The sequence below is a fragment of the Erinaceus europaeus genome, chromosome 10 (genome assembly GCF_950295315.1).
Source record: "Erinaceus europaeus chromosome 10, mEriEur2.1, whole genome shotgun sequence".
In the NCBI taxonomy this organism is placed as follows: domain Eukaryota; kingdom Metazoa; phylum Chordata; class Mammalia; order Eulipotyphla; family Erinaceidae; genus Erinaceus; species Erinaceus europaeus.
In genome coordinates, this window is record NC_080171.1 from 14,320,599 (window position 1) to 14,339,538 (window position 18,940).

Below are 18,940 nucleotides of genomic sequence, written 5' to 3' on the forward strand. Positions count from 1 at the left end.
TTACCTTTTCCAACTTGCCACCTCCGGTTTTCTAAGATATAAAAGTGTTGTCTCTGATCAATAAAAGGCATTGTGTTCCTGGTCTGCCACGAGTTCCTGGTCTCTCTTCCATGTCGCTGAGTAAGCAGCAGCGCAGGTTGGCTCTGGTCGAGTTCTCTCCAACCCAGAGAGCACGTGCCCGGGAAGAAACACCCTCATGCTAGCCTGGCACTGATGTGCACAACTGGCCATGCGCCCTCTGCCCTTCACTTTCCCTATTTTGGTTTTTGTCATCACCAGGGCTTCACCATGCTGAACTGACCTTTTCTTTTTAAAATAAACTTCTTAGAGATTATCTTTTTTTTTTTTTTTTTTGCCTCCAGGGTTATTGGAGGCTGGGGCTTGGTGCCTGCACTATAAATCCACTGCTCCTATAGTCTATTTTTTTTCCTTTTGTTTATCGTTGTAGTGGTTATTATTATTGTTGTTGTTGGATAGGACAGAGAGAAATGGAGAGAGGCGGGGAAGACAGAGGGGGGAGAGAAAGACAGACACCTGCAGACCTGCTTCACCACCTGTGAAGCGACTCCCCTGCAGGTGGGGAGCCGAGGACTGAAACCGGGATCCTTCTGCTGGTCCTTGCGCTTTGAGCCACGTGCGCTCAACCTGCTGCACTATTGCCCGGACCCCTGGACTGACTTTTTTTCCCCTCGAGGGTTGAGGGTTACTGCTGGGGCTCAGTCTACACTATGAATCCACTGCTCCTGGCAGCCATCTTTTCCATTTTATTGGACATGACAGAGAGAAATTGAGGGAGGGGGAGATAAGAGGAAGGGAGAAAAACAGACACTTGCAGACACACTTCATTGCTTATGAAGCATCTCCCTGCAAGTGGGGAAGCAGGGACTCGAACCTGGATCCTTGTGCAGATCCTTGCTCATAGTACAATGTGCACTTAACCAAATTTATCACTACCTGCCCTCCATTTTTTATTGCCACCAGGGTTATTACTATGGCTTGGTGCTGGCAATACAAATCCACCACACTTGGAAGCCGTTTTCCTTCTTCCTTTCTTTCTCTCTTTCTTTCTTTCTTTCTTTCTTTCTTTCTTTCTTTCTTTCTTTCTTTTTAATTCCTTCTTCTTTTCTTTCTTTCTATTATATTTGATATGACAGAGAAAAATTGAGAGGAGAGGGGAGATAGAGAGGGAGTGAGAAAGAGAGAGACCTGTAGACCTTCTTCACCAGTTGTGAAGCACCTGCCTTCCAAGTGGGGAGCAGGGACTCAAACCCAGGTTCTTGTGCATGGTAATATGTACACTTAACTGGGTGTGCCACCGCCCCCTCAACTGACTTCAGAGAAAGAGGGAAGAGGGAAGGAGGGTGGGGAGGGGAGGGAGAGAGACACTGAGACAAAGGAGTGAAGGAAAGACCCCACAGCACCAAAGCTCCCCCAGTGCTCTGAGGGCTGGGCTCAAGTCCTAATCGGCCTTCATGGCAAAGCAGGTGCACTATCCAGGTGAGTTATCTTGCCTTTTTTAAATATTTTTTAAATTTATTATTTATTCCCTTTTGTTGCCCTTGTTTTATTGTTGTAGTTATTATTGTTGTTGTCATTGTTGGATAGGACAGAGAGAAATGGAGAGAGGAGGGGAAGACAGAGAGGGGGAGAGAAAGATACACACCTGCAGACCTGCTTCACCGCTTGTGAAGTGACTCCCCTGCAGGTGGGGAGCCGGGGTATCGAACTGGGATCCTTATGCCAGTCCTTGTGCTTTGCGCCACCTGTGCTTAACCCACTGCGCTACCGCCCGACTCCTTTTTTTTTTTTTTTTTATCACTACTGAGGGGGCTGGTTGGTGGTGCTCCCAGTTGAGTGCACCCATCACCATGGGCCAGGGCTCTGGTTTAAGTCCCTGGCCCCCACCTACAGGGGAAACTTCATAAGAGCTGCAGGTCTCTCTCTCTCTCTCCGCCCTCCCCCTTTCTCAATTTCTCTCTCTTCTAGCAAATAAAAGAAGAAAAAAAAAAATCCCTACTGAGGAAATGCTGGTTTACATGGTTGTTGTCGGGTCTGGTTCCACGTCACGCCGAGTTGCTGTGTCGCCGCACCTCACCCTCCACACAGCTGTCATTGTCCTTCACCATCGGTCCACATCCTGACTCCAGGGGTCTTACCCAGGTTCAACTGTTGTGAGCAGGCCTTAGAATCAAGCTGCCTAGGTTCAAGCTCTGTGGGCAAGGCATTTAGCCTCACACTGCTTACTTTCTCCATTTGTCAAATGGGTCAATGAATGCAGCAAGGCCGTAAAAACCATCCCCACAGCCCCCTGGGGCTGAGTCTGAGGTTCCACGGCCTGGGCCCCACCCTCCCCATGGACACTGGCTCCTTTGAAGGGGAGGATTCACAGACCAAGGTCAGCAAGTTAAATGGGTGTCAGTTTCAGCTCCCTTCTCCTTTCCAGGCCTCGGGAGGGGATGGTGTTGTGAGCAGATCACCATCATGAACTGTGCCAACCAAGATACAGGGAGACGGTCAGGAGAGAACTTAGCACATTGCTGCCGTTCCATTTTGGCACAGGACCTGGCGGTCCTGACGGCAGAGTCATTTGATAACCCATTTGCGCACAGCCTGATGAGGGGAGCAAAGTCACAGAGAGCGGCCTAAGGGAAAACAGTCCCATGAGTCAATGCAAGGACAGTGGGCACTGATGTCTCCCACCCACCATCTTGGGGCTCAAACGAGCCAGAAATTGAGGGCTCCAGCTCTTCCTGCCGGAGAAATGGGTTGGTGGGAATGCAGTTGCATAATATAAGTCAAGAACTATTTGTGTGGCTCCTGACAAAGCCTATCTTTATCTTTATTATTATTATTATTTTGCCTCCAGGGTTACTGCTGGGGCTGAATCCACTGCTCCTGGAGGCCATTTTTTTTTCTATTTTGTTGCTTCTGTTGTTGTTGTTACTGTTATTGTTGTCACTGCTGTTGTTGTTGTTGGATAGAACAGAGAGAAGTTGAGAGACAAAGGGAAGACAGAGAGGAGAAGAGAAAGATAGACACCTGCAGACCTGCTTCACCACCTGTGAAGTGACCCCCCTGCAGGTGGGGAGCAGGAATCTTGAACCAGAATCCTTGCACTGGTCCTTGTTATTTGGAGAAAAGGTCTTTATAAAGAGGTGATTAAAGGGGGCCAGGTGGTGGCGCACTTGGTTAAGCACACACATGACAGTGTGCAAGGACCTAGGTTCAAGCACCTGATTCCCACCTGCAGGAGGAAAGCTTCATGAGTGGTGAAGAAGGGCTGCAGGTGTCTGTCTGTCTCTTTTCCTATCTTCCCCTCTCCTCTCAGTTTTTCTGTCTCTATCCAATAATAAATAATAAGTAAATAATGATAGTAATAAATATTAAAAAAAGAGATGATTGGGAGTCAGGCAGTAGTGCAGCGGATTAAGCGCAGGTGGCGGTAAGCTCAAGGACCGACGTAAGGCTCCCGGTTCGAGCCCCCGGCTTCCCACCTACAGGGGAGTCGCTTTACAAGCGGCGACTTGGGCCACATCAGGCGGGGCCACATCAGGCAACATGAAGGGACAAGTAAACAAAGGGGCAGAGGAAGATGTCCTCTGTAGGTGAGAGAAACCAAGCCTGCCGGTGCCTGGGCTCCCAACCTCCAGAAGTGAGAAAACTATTTCTTTTGTTTATGTCACCCAGCCTGTGGTATTTTGTTATGGCAGCCCCAGAGAGCCACTGCTGTGAATGGCACCAGTGTCCACTTAAGTCTCTGGAGCCAGAAATCTAGACCCTTCCTTGGCTCCCCGAGTCCCTTCCTCTCACGTGCAGATAGTCACAACTATCCCTGCTGCTCCTCTGCTCTGCTCTAAGTCTCTCTCTAACCCATCCACCCTCCCACTACCCAGGTGACGGTGAGTGGTCCCCAAATCATCAGGATAAAAAGAGCAGTATAGCTGTGGACACTCGGGTGTCTGTTGCGGCCTGTCATTCAGTGGGGACAGGGACTATCGTCCTGTCATTCAGTGGGGACAGGGACTATGTTAGAACAAGAAGTGAAAGGCTCTGACTAGCAGGTTACCTGCTACAGAGGGAAGGCCATTTCAAAAGGCCACAATGGTATAGCTATGAACAAGGAGGCTACTGTCCACATAGGAGACTTGGACTCCCCCCAAACCCCAAAATCTGAGCTGTGCAGACCTGCAAAATGCTGTGACTTAGCTCCTGCCCTTTCTCATCCTCCCAGATCCAAGGGCCTGCAGCCTTCAGTCTGTCCCTCTCTTCTTTCTTTCTTTTTTTTTTTTTTAACACCAGAGCACTGCCCAACTCTGGCTTTCTCATCCTCCCAGCTCCAAGGGGCCTGCAGCCTTCAGTCTGTCCCTCTCTTCTTTCTTTTTCTTATTTTTTTTCCTTTTTTTTTTTTTTAACACCAGAGCACTGCCCAACTCTGGCTTATGGTGGTGCAGGGGATTGAACCTGGGACTTCAGAGCTTCAGGCACAACAGTCTCTTTGCATAACCATTATGCTATCTACCCCCCACCCTTCTCTCTTCTCTCTTTCTAAGGGGCTTAGAGAAAGTCGAATAACAATGCTGCTGACAGGCCCTGTGTCGGGAAATTGTGAGGAGTCTCACAAAGCACCCTGTATTTTTCTGCCTCCAGGAGCCTGGCATTCCTTAAAACATTAAGCCAGCTCCCCCTGCATTCCTGATACTATGGCCTATCTACATAATCATTGTTTTGCCTGAAAGATCCTCATCCATTCCATTCCTTTGATCTATCTTCTTTCTACCCTCAAGACCTGCCCTACCTGCAGGGTAGTATTAATCCTACCAGTTAAAACCCTCACAACAGTTGCTAAGGAAGTTCCTACCTTTCCAGCCCCTTTTGTCTTTTTCTGTCCCTTTCCTAGCCATTTCCGTTTCCGACTTGCCACTTCTGGGTCTGCCCTTTAAAAGCCTTGGCTCTCTGATCAATAAAGATATTGCATTGCCTCACCACCGCCACGAGCTTGGTTCGTGAGTCACCTCCCTCGTGTCGCTGAGTGAGTAGCAGCCCAGGTTGGCTCCAGTTGAGTTCTCTCCAACCCAGAGAGTACACGCCCAGGAAGGGACACCCCCACGCTAGCCCAGCAGCCCTGACCAGCCCTCTGGGGTGATTCTACATGGCCTGAGCATGAGACTCTCATGTTGATAACAGATGGCTTCACGGCTAGAAGTGGGCCACCCTAGGATCCTACAATGCCTCTCCTGAGGATATAGCCTAAGGAACCAAACACACCCATCCAGAAAGATTTGTGTACACCTATGTTCACAGTGGCACAATTTGTAATAGCTAAAACCTGAAAGCAACTCAGGTGTCCAACAACAGAATACAACTTAGCTATTAAAAATGGTGATTTCACCATTTTCAGCCCATCTTGGATGGAGCTTGAAGGAATCATATTAAGTGAGATAAGTCAGAAACAGAAAGATGAATACGGGATGATCTCACTCACAGGCAGAAGTTGACAAACAAGATCAGAAGGGAAAACACACTAAGCAGAACTTGGACTGGAGTTGGTGTATGGCACCAAAGTCAAAGACTCTGGGGTGACGATGGTTCAGGTCCTGGGACAGGATGGCAGAGGAGGACCTGGTGGGGGTTGTATTGTTATGTGGAAATGTTCTACACGCACAGACTATTGTATTTTACTGTTGACTGTAAAGCATTAATCCCCCAATAAAGACATTAAAAACAACAACAGATGACTTCATGATACGATGTGTTTGGGTGTACTGTCTCTATTCTCCTTGTTTTGTTTTTTTCACCATAGATTTCTCTTGGCACCTCTTGGTCTTCTCGAGTCCTTGTTAGAAACAGAGAGGTTGTTCATGCTGAGACAAGCATGTCAAGGCTCCTTGCAGATGAGGGTCAAACTCTTCTGAAGCACACGAGGGGTGTATCTCTAGATATCTTACCTGCAATGTCGCAGAGCTCTGCATCTGAGGCATTGGCCAAGGCTTCCTCCAGTTCCGGCTCTAATGTCACACTCTCCAGCACAGGAGCCATTGGCTTCTGCTTAGGAACCCAGACTTTTCCTGCAAACACAAGGAGACCATTACAGGAACCTGCATCTGCAATGGGGCAGCCTCTGCTTATGGCCCAGGGTCCCAGAACCCTAAGGGTAGCCTGATGCTGAGGCTTCCTTGATGATCTCCCTCTGGGGTCTGGGTGTGAACCTCCCCCCCAATGAATGGACATGAGAGATCTCCAACAGGGTACCTTTCACATTTGAAAAGAGTAACTAGCCAGACCTCCCACCTTCTGCACCCCATAATGATCTTGGGTCCATATTCCCAGAGGGATAAAGAATGGGAAAGCTATCAAGGGAGGGGATTGGATATTGAGTTTTGGTGGTGGAAATTGTGTGGAGTTGTTCCCCTCTTATCTTATGATCAATAATTTTATAAATAAAAATAAAAAAACAGTAATTCTGGGGCCGGGGAGATAGCATAATGGTTCTGTGAAAGACTTTCATGCTTGAGGTTCTTAGATCCAGATTCACTCCCCAGAACCACCATAGTCTAGAGCTGAGAAGTGCTCTGGTATCTGTCTGTCTCTCCTTCTCTCTCTCTCATTAAGATCAAATACATTTTTAAAAAGAAAATAACAGGGGCTGGGTGGTGGCACACCAGGTTAAGCACACATACTACTAAGTGCAAGGACCTGTGCAAGGATCCGGGTTCAAGTCCCACTCCCCACCTTCTGAGGGAGATGCTTCATGAGCAATGAAGCAGGTCTGCAGGTGTCTTTCTCCCTCTCTATCTCCCCCTCCTCTCTCAATTTCTCTCTGCCCTATCCACTAAAATGGAAAAAAAAAAAAAGGCTGCCAGTGGATTTGTAGTGCTGGCACCAAGTCCCAGAGATAACCCTGGAGGAAAAAAAAAACAAAACACCCAAAACACTTCATTATAATTTGGTTAATGTAGATTGCTTGCTGAGAAATCCACTGTCCAGTAACTTGGCTTAGGGCGGTTTATACCACGTCATCATCTGCAAGTAGGAACATTATGTGGGATAATGTCAATACCAGGGCCTGAAATACCATAACTAAGCATTCTGATAAGAAAAAATAAATATATTTCTAAACAAAATAAACAACATACACTCGGATTATTAAAAGAAGAATAAGAAACAAAAATGCAGCCTTTCCTCACAGGACACTTTATTTTTAAAGTGTCAGACTCATGACTGAGTGAGAAAGCGGAGAGGCATGCAGAGTGATGGGGGCTGAGGTGCTCGCCAACATAACGGCTCCAGAAAGGATGTGGCGTCTAGAATTTCCATCCGTAATCAGGAATCTAGTGGACCTGCAGCACTAACATGAAAGATGAGGAAGACCTCCACCTACTAAGAAGGAAGATGCCCAAGACACAAAGTGTAAGAACACAATTTATAAAACAACAAGAGTTGATATCTGGCTTCAAGCCCCAGTACACCACACAGGGAGTGTCATGGCCCAGGGCAGAGGGGTAAGCAGGGCGCTGTGGTGTCTCTCCATCTCTCTCTATCTGGATGAAAAAGTTAACCTGGAGAGGCAGGAAGTTGAACATGTCTGAGGTCCTCGTGGCACCAAGGGAAAAGAAAGAGGAAAAGGGAGAGGGAGCAAGGGTGCTTTAACGCTACAGGTGAACACTGCAACAACTATTTCTACTCATTCTACTATGCCAGGCACCTTTCTAACTAGGGACCATGGGAACAGCAATCAATGATGGCCGGTTTTCTGAGAGGAGACAAGGAACAAGAACACAAGCAAAGAGATGAGACGGAATTAGCCATGATGGAGGAAGACAGGGCAGAGCAGAAGACTAGGAAGTCCCCAGCTGGGGTGTGAGTGAGGTGGGCACTGCTATTTTGGGTCAGGTGGTCAGACCAGGCCTCGTCGGGATGACAGCCTGTGAGCTGAGACCTGAGAGGAGTGAGAGAGCCTAAAGGCCAGCAACAAGACACTGGAGTGAGATCTCTGACTAGGGGATACAGACAAGAGGAAGAAGGACAAGGCATCTGGATGGGAAAGATGTAAGATGATCTCTGCTCACAGATGACAATGACCTATTAGAAGCAATACACAAACTCAGCAGTGTTCCAGGGTGTGAGACTAACATGCAGAAACAGGTGGCATTTCTTTGCACAAGTGAACCCCCTGGAAGGAAGCGTGGGGTTCCACAAAATCCAGAGATCCTGTCGTCTGTCTCTGCTGCACAGAAATCCACGCTCGTGGTGCCAGCCCCTTGCCTGTGCCCACGCACCCAGCCCTGATGCTCAAGCTCCCTTTCCCTGCCACCCCCTCTAGGATGCCTCAGACCACACCATTCTTCCAAAAATGGTGCTGCAATCCAGATGCCCTGTGGGCTTCCCCAGCCCTCTCAATGTTCAGCACAGTCTGGACAGAGAGCTAATTCTGGGGCTTGGAACAGCTCACAGTATCTGCGTTGGCTCTCTTTTCTCATTTTGTTACTTATTAGCTGGGTGCTCTGTGTAGGGCAGCATGTTAATGTGGCAAGCGTGCCAAGATGGGGCCTTGGCTCATCTTCCTTACAGTGGGGTGAACATACAAAAATAATGAAGTATATAAAAAGGATTGAGGTAAACGAGTTCCATAATTAATCACAATCAATACTTGTGTTCGATGAATGCTTACTAGACGTAGCCCACGATACCTCACAGTTTCTGAGGTCTGGGGATGGCACAATGAATGAGACAGACGCGGTCCTTGGACTCATGGGCCTTATATTCAAGGCAAGCAGCCCACAAGAGCCATCAATCTGATCATAACGTGTTCATTCACCCAACAGCGGTCAACTGGACCCCACTTTCTGTGTGAACAAAAGCAGCCTAAGTTCCTGACCCAGGGAGCTTAGAGGCCAGAGAGGGCCAGAGGTGGGAAATAAGGGTACTGTGTTAAGTGTGCTTCCTATAAAAGACACACAGGTTTCCTTGATGGAGAATGACCAAGGAGGAGTGGGAGGGATCCCATGTCTTAGGTGGAGCAGACAGGAAAGGTTTCCCTGAAAGACAGAGCACAGCTGAGACCTCATGGAAAATAACAGCCAATACCTCCATCTGCAGAGGGAAAGCTTCTTGAGCAGTGAAGCAGGGCTACACGTGTCTCTCCTCTCTCCCTCTGTCTCCTTCTTCCCTATCAATTTCTCCTTGTCCTATCAAATTAAATAAATATTAAAAATAATAATTGGACTGGGCAGTGGTGCACCTGGTTGAATGCACATGTTCATGTTATCACACACAAAGACCCGGGTTCCAGCCCCTGCTTCCCACCTGCAGGGGGGACACTTCATGAGCAGTGAAGCACATCTGTAGATGTCTCTCTTCATCTTTGTCTCTCCTTACCTTCTCAATCTCTCCCTGTCCTATCAAACAAAAAAATAAAGGGGGTGGGTGGGATGGGGAATGGCAACTGGGAGCAGTAGATTCATAGCACTAAGCCCCAGAGATAACCCTGGTGGCAAAAACAAACAAGTCTTTTTAAAAAAAATTCTTTAAAAAAATAATAACAGCATTCACTACATGCTAGAAGCTGGTCTAAGTAAAACACACACACACACACACACACACACACACACACACACACACACCCCTTAACTCAGTCCTAAAAACCTGAGGCTAGCAACATTGTTTTTATCATCCTGATTTTACTGATGAGCCAACAAAGGAACAGCAAGTTAAAAAATCAGCTTAAGCACACACAGCTACAAAGTGGTGGCACCAGGAGTGCAAGCAAAGTATATTCAGGCTGTGTTTCTAAGCACACGCCACTTACAAGCTAGGAAGAAACAGCGTGGGGTTGGCAAAAGACCAGCATTTCGAGCAGAGGGGATACATGTAAAGGTCCTGAGGTGGTGGGGGAAAAAAAAGGTTGGGGAGTTTGAGGAACAAAAAGAAGGAGGCTGTGGGGGCAATCAAGTGGCCGGCAGGGCTGAGCGCGGAGCAAAGAGGTCAGCAGAAGGGACTGGAATCTAGTGAGAAGTCTTGAAAGGCTCGGGGAGTCAGACAGGGTGTCTCTCTAATCTGAAGAACCTTCTACATGGTTTGCCTGAGGCTGGAGCAGAAGCTTGGAGGCACAGGTGTAGGAAAGGAAGCTGTAGTTTCCAGAGAAAGCAACTTTGGGGAAAGAACAAGATTAGTCAGGGTGGAGTCGAGACATCTCGATAGGACAGTTAGAGCTCATGCCCTCATCTCATGATTGACAGTTTCCCCTGTCTTCCACCTTTGCAAGTGGCTGGATCAGTTTCAGAAAACAACCAGGATGCCTTTCAGCAAGAAGAGTTAACAGGATGTTTTGCCTGTTTAGGTGAATACAACTGTCCTTCCTTTACTGCCCCAACTGCACTCAGCCTGCACCATGCAGCGACACTTCTGGGGATGGGTCTGTGCTTCCCAGGAGTGATGACAAGAAGGGAAGCCTGACACAGGGCCTGGCAGACAGGTGGCACTCAGCAATGCATGAGGAGGGACAGTGACGGCAAGCACGACATTGTTCAGTACCTCGCTTCTCTCCTGTGTAGGGGACCAGATCTTCTCGGTCCTTAAACTCCTTGGCTTGCTTTTCCAAGTGATCCAGGAGTTCCTCCCTTTTAAAGGGGCCCGTGGGTGCCTTGGTGGTCTGATCCTTCTGCCTCAGGCCTGCAGGCAGCAGTGCATTCTACAGTGGAGGTTGTGGGGAAAGGGGAGAGGGCAGGCGAGACAGAGACAGAGAGAAAGAGAGACAGAGAGACAGAGAGAGAAAGAGTGGTCAGCAGTCAGCGGTCAGCTGAAGACTTGCATTTCTCTAGCAACTCATCACTGAACAGTGGGACTTCAGAGCTCCTCAACCCCATCCGAGTCACTCTCAGGCCAGGATTTCCATCGCTCAAGGGTCCTGTCCTTCCCACTATGAAGGGGTGAGGGGGTGAGGGGATCAGCTGACAGGAGACCGGGCACAGTGTATCTGCAGAGTGATGGATATGGTTAGGTTGGTGTTTGCGTACCTGAAGATATTCATAGCCATTGTGAATAAAGTGCTGAGGGGAGTTGGGGGGAGGAGGGAGGCAACAGGGGGTGTGTGTGTGTGTGTGTGTGTGTGTGCTTGTGCTGGGATCTTGTAGCAGAAGCAGGCAGAAAGCAAAAGGCCTGGCTGAGCTGTGAGGTGGGCAAGGCGAGCTCTCAGGTTGCAGCCCTGAGCCTGCAGCTCTGCAGGCTCTCGGCTCTCCAGCTGTTTCCACCCTCCTGACCATCGTCCCTGCTGTTAAATATTTTGAATGTCGCCCCTGGAGATGGGTCTCTCAAGAAAGATAACATCAACCAATCATTGCGTTCTTTTTCAAACATGGGCAGGCTTCTAGGTGTGGGCTGGCCCCCAAAGCCAAGTCCTAATTAGGCTGGATTAGCATCACGTGGGGTACATTCTTCCCTGCACCCCCTCCCCGCCCCTAGCCCCCCAGTATCCATGAGACTCAGTTTTATAGTTGCAGAAATGCTTGGAAACTGCCTAGTCCACATATCTGCCATCAAGGGGAAACTGAGAAAGTTTCAGCTCTGTAATAAGAAGACAAGGGCGCTTCTGCAGATTTGGGGAGAGAAGGTTCTGTGGTTTTTTGTTTTGTTTTTTGCCTCCAGGGTTACTGATAGGGCTCAGTGCCTGCACTATGAATCCACTGCTCCCGGAGACCATTTTTCCTCCATTTTGTTCCCCTTGTTGTTGTTATTGTTATTGATGCCATTGCTGTTGTATCGAGAGAGGAGGGGAAGACAGAGAAGGGGAGAGAAAGACAGACTCCTGTAGACCTGCTTCACCGCCTGTGAAGCGACTCCCCTGCAGGTGGGGATCCGGGGGCTCGAACCCGGATCCTTATGCTGCCGGTCCCTGCGCTTCGCGCCCCCAAGAACGTTCTGTTTATCTCTAATCCTGCTCTCTCCAGCCCCTCTGGCCCCAAGGATATTGGGATACCTGGAAGGCAGAAGAGAGCAGAATCTTACCTAACTTCCAGCTGCACCCCTACTTGGTTATGTGGGGGAACCATCCTATCTCTCATCTCTCATCTCTGTGCCATCAAAACTTGTCTGTTTAGTCACACAGATGCTCCAAATCCTTCCAGGAGAGGCCCCTCAGAAAGGACTGACAGCAGGTCTTGAAGAGAACAGAGAACACAGAGGGAAGCCTGGGAGGGAAATACAGCTGTTTACCTGCAGCAGGACTCTGACTCTCTCTCTCCCTCTCCCTCTCCCTCTCCTTCCTTTCTTTCTTTCCCTCCCTCCCTTCCCTTTTCTTTCTTTTCTAATTTTTAAAAAATTTTTATTTATAAAAAGGAAACACTGACAAGACCATAGGATGAGAGGGGCACAACTCCACACAGTGCCCACCACCACAACTCCGTATCCCATCCCCTCCCCTGATAGCTTTCCCATTCTCTATCCCTCTGGGAGCATGGACCCAGGATCATGTGGGATGCAGAAGGTGGAAGGTCTGGCTTCTGCCATTGCTTCCCTGCTGAGCATGGGCGTTGACAGGTGGATCCATACTCCCAGCCTGTCTCTCTCCCTAGTGGGATGGGGCTCTGGGGAAGCGGGACTCCAGGACTGAATATGGGCCCCAGATCACATCAAATCGATGGGTTTACAGTCAACAATATCTATACACCTTTCCCATATTTGGGAGCTCCTCTCTTCCCTGACCCAGCTTTCTGGTCCTTTTTCCAGCCATGCCATCATCTCCCCAGACAATAACCTGGGTCCATCTGCATATCAGATGTCAGGCTCAGGACAAAAAATATAACTAAAATAGGCCTACTATCTATCTACAAAATGGAGGACCCCCCAACTCTTCATCGGAATTATTCTAGCCTTTAGGTTCATGATTAGTCAATAATTTATTTAGCTTAATATGTTAACTCTTTTTTTCAGCCACCAGGTTCCAGATGCTAACATGATGCCAACCTGACTTCCTTGGGCAGACGACCCCACCAATGCATTCTGTTTAAAATTTTATATATATATATATTTTTTACCAGAGCACCACTCAGCTCTGGTTTATGGTGGGACTCTGGAACTTCAGGCATGAGAGTCCCTTTGCATAACCATTATGCTATCTACCCCCCCCACCCCCTTCCTTCTCTCCTTTCTCCCTTCCTTTCTTCCTTTCTTTCTTTCTTTCTTTCTTTCTTTCTTTCTTTCTTTCTTTCTTTCTTTCTTTCTTTCTTTCTTTTTACCAGAGCAACACTGCTCAGCTCTGGCTTATGGTGGAATGGGGGGGCACTTCACAGCCTCAGGCATGAGAGTCCATTTGTGTAACCATTGTCCTATTCCCCCCTCCCTTTTTTTTCATACACACACACACACACACACACACACACACACACACACACACACACACACACATATGCATATGGTGGTGTGAGGGATTGAATCTGGGACCTGGGAGCCTCAGGCAGGAAAGTCTATTTACATAACCATGTTGCAGGCTTTTTAGCACTGAGCACTCTAGTTTCTCTCCAACTGATAGTAGGAACAACCCTCTCCAATGTGACAAGCAAAAAGGTTTCTACTCTCTGCCAGGTGTTCTGAGGGGCTGAGAAAGTCCCCCCTGGATAAGGAGTGCCATGCTAAGCCCAAGTCTGTACCATCCTAATGGAAGAACAAAGACATTTTTATGAACCTCAGAAGTATCACATGTGTAGCAGGCTAAAATCTGGTTTAATTTATTTAGCTCTTTACTAGAGAAGATTATTTTTAAAAAACAGAAATGTCAATGCCTTTTAAAACAATTCTTTGCTGGTCAGATTTTTAAAGTAAATACAGAGAATATCAATCTTGTTAGGAGTCGTTTATTTTATTTTCATTAAATCACATGATTAATGAAACATTACATAATGTTCAATTAAAGCCAAAGGCAGTTTCATATTTTCAACTCCTGATTATTTATCATCCCAACTCTTTTTCAAATATGGCAAGTAACGGCACACAGTTACAAAAGTGAACTCAAAATGGATCAAAGATAAATGTAAGAGCTAAAACTATAAAAATTTTAGAAGAAAACACACATAAATCTTGGTGACTCTTCACTGAACAATGGTTTAGATTTGAAACTAAAACAAAAAAAAAAGAGAAAATAAATTGGACTTAGTCAAAATTTAAAAAAATGCTTGTGCTTCAAAGGACACAACTAAGGAAATAAAAAGACAACCCAGAGGGTCGGGCGGGAGCACAGCAGGTTAAGTGCACACTGCATGAAGCACAAGGACCACCGTAAGGATCCTGGCTCCCCACCTGCAGGAGGTCACTTCACAAGCGGTGAAACAGGTCTGCAGGTGTCTGTCTTTCTCTCTCCCTGCCTGTCTTCCCCTCCTTTCTCCATTTCTCTCTGTCCTATCCAACAACAATGACATCAATGACAATAACAATAATAATAACCACAACAATAATAAAACAACAAGGGCAACAAAAGGGGAAAAGATAGCCTCCAGGAGCAGAGGATTCATGGTGCAGGCACCAAACCCCAGCAATAATCCTGGAGGGGAAAAAAAAAAAAAAAAAAAAGACAACCCATATATTGGAAGGGAAAAAACGCAAGTCATGCATCTGGCAAGGGTCTTGTATCCAGAATACATTAAAAAATCTCTTGCAACTCAATAGTATAAGGTAAACCATCTGGTTGGGAATGGCCAAAGGGTTTGCATAGACATTTCTCTAATGAAGGAATAAAAATGGCCAATAAGCACATAATAAGAGGAACATGAAGAAAGTGGAATTTCCATTCACTGTCATGGGGATGAAAATGGAGCAGTGCTATTGAAAAATAGTCTACAGCTACTCAAAAGTTTAAAACACTATGTTCTCAGGGAGTCGGGGGGTAGCACACGGGCTAAGCACACGTGGTGCAAAGTGCAAGGATCAGTGTAAGGATCCCAGTTCGAGCCCCTGGCTCCCTACCTGCAGGGGAGTCGCTTCACAAGTGGTGAAGCAGGTCTGCTGGTGTCTGTCTTTCTCTCTCCCCCTCTGTCTTCCCCTCCTCTCTCCATTTCTCTCTGTCTTATCCAACAACAATGACATCAATGACAGTAATAATAATAACCACAACAATAAGAAAACAAGGGCAACAAAAGGGAATAAATAAATATTTTAAAACCACTATGTTCTCATCACATGCACCAATTCCCCTCCAGATATACATTCAAGAAAAATACTGCCTCACAAAAGGTTCATGTGAACACTTGTGCATAGAATCAATTTTCATAATGGTCTCAAACGTCCATCAAAAAGGAACGTGAGATAAATAAAATGTAGCAAATCTGTACAATGGATTATTATTTGGCAATCAAAAGAAGCCAAGTACTGACACATGCTCCAGTGCAGAGGAAACCGGGAGAATTATCAGGCTCCATCAAATCGATCATCCCAAAGGACTGATGATTCCACTTACTGGAAATGTTTAGGCTAGTCAAGTTGATTAAGCAGAAAGTAGGTCAGTGGTTGCCTAAAGCTGACCATTAATTACTCATTGGGAGGATGGGGGGAAATGGGGTAGGACAGCTGAGGAGGACATGCTTCTTTTTTGAGGTGGTGAAGTTGTCCTAGAATTGCTCGAGAGGGTTGTATAACTGTGAACACACAGAACATCTCATTGTGAACTTTAAGTGGGTGAGTTTTAGGGATGAGTCATAGCTAAAAAAAAAAAAAAGAAAAAAGAAAGAACAAAAAGAAAACGGAAGAGGAAGGAGGAGGAGAAGTTGTTATTAAAATGGCATGTGCTATTGGGCCAGGGGAAATAGTTCAGCATGTTAGAGCATGGTATTAGTATATCTAGCTAGGCTGTAAAGTCCCAGGTTCAGTGCCCAACCCCACCATCAGCCAAAACTGAGCAATATTCTGGGATCTTCCCCCACCCCCTGCAGTATCTATCGCTCCCTGTCCCCTATCTCATATATGTTAAAAATAGTACGTGTAGTGTAGAGTTCAGGCCATGGTGCACCTGGTTGAGGACATATTGTTACCAAGTTTAAGGAAGCAGGTTCAAGGCCCCCAATCCTCCATTTTGTTCTCCATTGCAAGTGGAGAGGAACTTCACGAGCAGTGAAGCAAGTCTGTAGGTGTTTCTCTTTTCCCCTTTCTACCTTCCCCATCCCTCTCAATTTGCTTCTGTTCTATCAAGTCAAATCAAATATTACAATAAAAAATTAAAAAATGGCATGTGTTCTCTGGCACAAAGTTACAAAACAGCTAAGGTAATGGCTCCACTAACTGGCCATGGAATGATGAGGAGAGAAGGACCTTTGTGTGGTTGTGGTCAGCAAAGATGTGAGGGTGGCCAGGCTAGAGCTGTCCTGTCCTAATAATGGGATGTGCCTTGTCATATAAATTAGTTAAAAGAGAGTTCAACATGGGTAAGAAAGATATGGCCATAGATACCTGTTGGCTATTTCGAACCCCCAAACTGACTCTCAATCCTAAACTGTCAGAAAGGCAGGATAAAAGCATTCCCACAACATTTTGCTCTCATCTCTGATCAGGAGTGTTTCATAAATGTGCCTGTCCTGAAACAAAGTCTCATTATTTTATATTCATTCACCCAGCACCCTCAGAGCAAGTCTGAAGTGTCCAGGCCATGTGCTGAGAGTCTGTGCTAATTTGCTACAATCAAGGAAGAGGGGAGGAGAAGAGAAAAGGCAGAGTGAAATGAAAGAAAAGGCTACATTCCAGTAGGTGTGGGAAAACTGCATTGATTTAGCTTTTGCTATTTAACAAGATCACTGGGCTGGCAAGATAGGTCACTTGAGAAGGCGCCTGTTTTGCCATACATGCGATCCAGGTTCAAACCCCCAGCCCTCACAGCACCAGGGGAAATCTATGGTGCTGTGGTGTCTCTCCCTCTCTTCTCTCTTTCTATGAAGAAAAAAAAATCAGCCTGGAGCTTTGAAGCCCTGGTGAAGAAAAAAAAAAAAAAGAAAAAACGTTTATTAAGATCATGGGGCATAATCTAGTATACAAAACAAAACAGCAAAGAATGAGCCATAGCCAGACTCTAAGATGCTTGTTAAGAGTTGTCTGCTTCCATGGTGTCTGTAGGTGACTGTAACCATCTACCCTTTAAGAAATGTATGACACCGGGGGTTGGGTGGTAGCACAGCGGGTTAAGTGCAGGTGGCACAAAGCACAAGGACCGGCATAAGAATCGCGGTTCAAGCCCCTGGCTCCCTACCTGCAGGGGAGTCGCTTCACAGGTGGTGAAGCAGGTCTGCAGGTGTCTGTCTTTCTCTCCCCCTCTCTGTCTTCCCCTCCTCTCTCCATTTCTCTCTGTTCTATCCAACAACGAATGACATCAACAATAATAACCACAACAAGGCTACAACAACAAGAGGAACAAAAGGGGAAAAAATGGCCTCCAGGAGCAGTGGATTCATGGTACAGGCACTGAGCCCCAGCAATAACCCTGAAGGAAAAAAATAAAAGAAATGTAAGACACCTCCTAATCTTAAAATGTGCACCGGGTAAAGGAGATGGGCTAGCGCTCTCTTTACAATCAGTGTCAAGGGAAGCATCAGCCTGCCTCCTTCAGGATGGTCTTCAATTCTGCATTACAGAGCTCGGTAGGTACTCTTAGATGTGTGCACAGCTCAATCCAAAGACAGGTCGGTTCTGGAGGAGGTTTGTTTTAAGAAACAGTTTAGGTACAGAGGCCAGTGAACATGTCTTGTGTACTTAGTTATCACCGAAATGAACTCATAGGAGGACGGCAGTGACAGGCACCTGGGTGGTCTCTTTATAGTTTTCCTACAGGAAGTTAGCTCAGGAGGAAGAGTGTGTAGCTGCTCTCTGTTTTGAGCTCAGATGGAGAGCTAGACAGACACTTGGGAGTGGCGGGGCATGTGGCATACTGACACTTCGCATGTCACCACCCTACCCAGTCCCAGGAAATACTGCTGTGTGAAAACCATGTGAAATCTCTTCTTGTTTAAAATGGTGAGTCATAATTCACACGTTTTAAAGTCAATGGTTTTTTGGGCCAGTATACTGAGAGATGGCTTACAGTAGAACACACACTTTAAAGTGCACAGAGACCCAAGTACCAGTCCCAGATGACCACATGGGAGGACCATGCAAAAGAGGAACATTTGTGAGTGGTGGGACAGCGCCATAGCATCTCTCCTTTTCTCTTTGTCTCACCCTTCCAATCTCCCATCCTTTATCTAAATAAAAAATAAGGGTTCACGGGGTGCGGTGGAACTGTGCAGGCTTATAAGACCCCAGTGGAAAATCCTTGGCCAAACAGACAAGCATATCCAGAGGCCAGAATCAAACTATGGGCTGACACGTTGCAGACCCTTAGAGTAAAGAAATCTTTTGACGTTTAGCCAAGGAAGCTTTAGTTTAATGTTCCTATCAGACTACAGTTCCGTGTAAAGAAAGTCAAACTACTCACTCATTTATTCCTTAGATATTTACTGAGTGCCTTGCCCATATCTGGTTTTGTATTTTATTAGAAGATTTCATGTGGTTTATTAATTTTAGATGTATACTTTAACATTTTTAAAAATGCAACAAAATTTTTAACATGTTCTTGGAAACAGTCATAGGAGGAAAGATAGACAATATCTTCCTATATTTCCCTACATGTGGAGTTTTAATGGGGACTTTCTTTTGAATGTTATAAAATTAAGACTCAGATGTGCAATTTGACAGGTTAACATCTTAACCTGATATGCACAGCCACTCTCTGGGGTCCAGCTGTCCAAAGGACAATGGAAACTTTGACAGATCCCTAAGTGTGCTGTCAGAAGCTCTAATACCCTGCGAACAGGTGCCTGTAAAGCTGGCTATCAAGTATCCACACAATTATCATTGCTATAGATAGTGAGGCTGTGTGGGAAGCCTTCCTGGTGAGAACCACTGTGGAGTTTTTCAGATGTGTACCTGGCATAGGACA

At 46.5% G+C, this 18,940-nt stretch overlaps 1 protein-coding gene across 2 annotated transcripts in view; it reads right to left on the bottom strand.

Annotated features, from left to right (window-relative positions):
• The window catches only part of TMOD1 (tropomodulin 1), a 94,615-nt gene that overhangs the window by 37,876 nt on the left and 37,799 nt on the right, over positions 1-18,940 (bottom strand). For both annotated transcript variants that reach the window (XM_060199144.1, XM_007524120.3), the window contains 2 exons: positions 10,531-10,687; positions 5,946-6,065 (listed from right to left, as the gene is read on the bottom strand). In XM_060199144.1, coding sequence (XP_060055127.1) covers positions 5,946-6,065; positions 10,531-10,687 — 277 coding nt within the window. The remainder of the gene's footprint in view (positions 1-5,945; positions 6,066-10,530; positions 10,688-18,940) is intronic.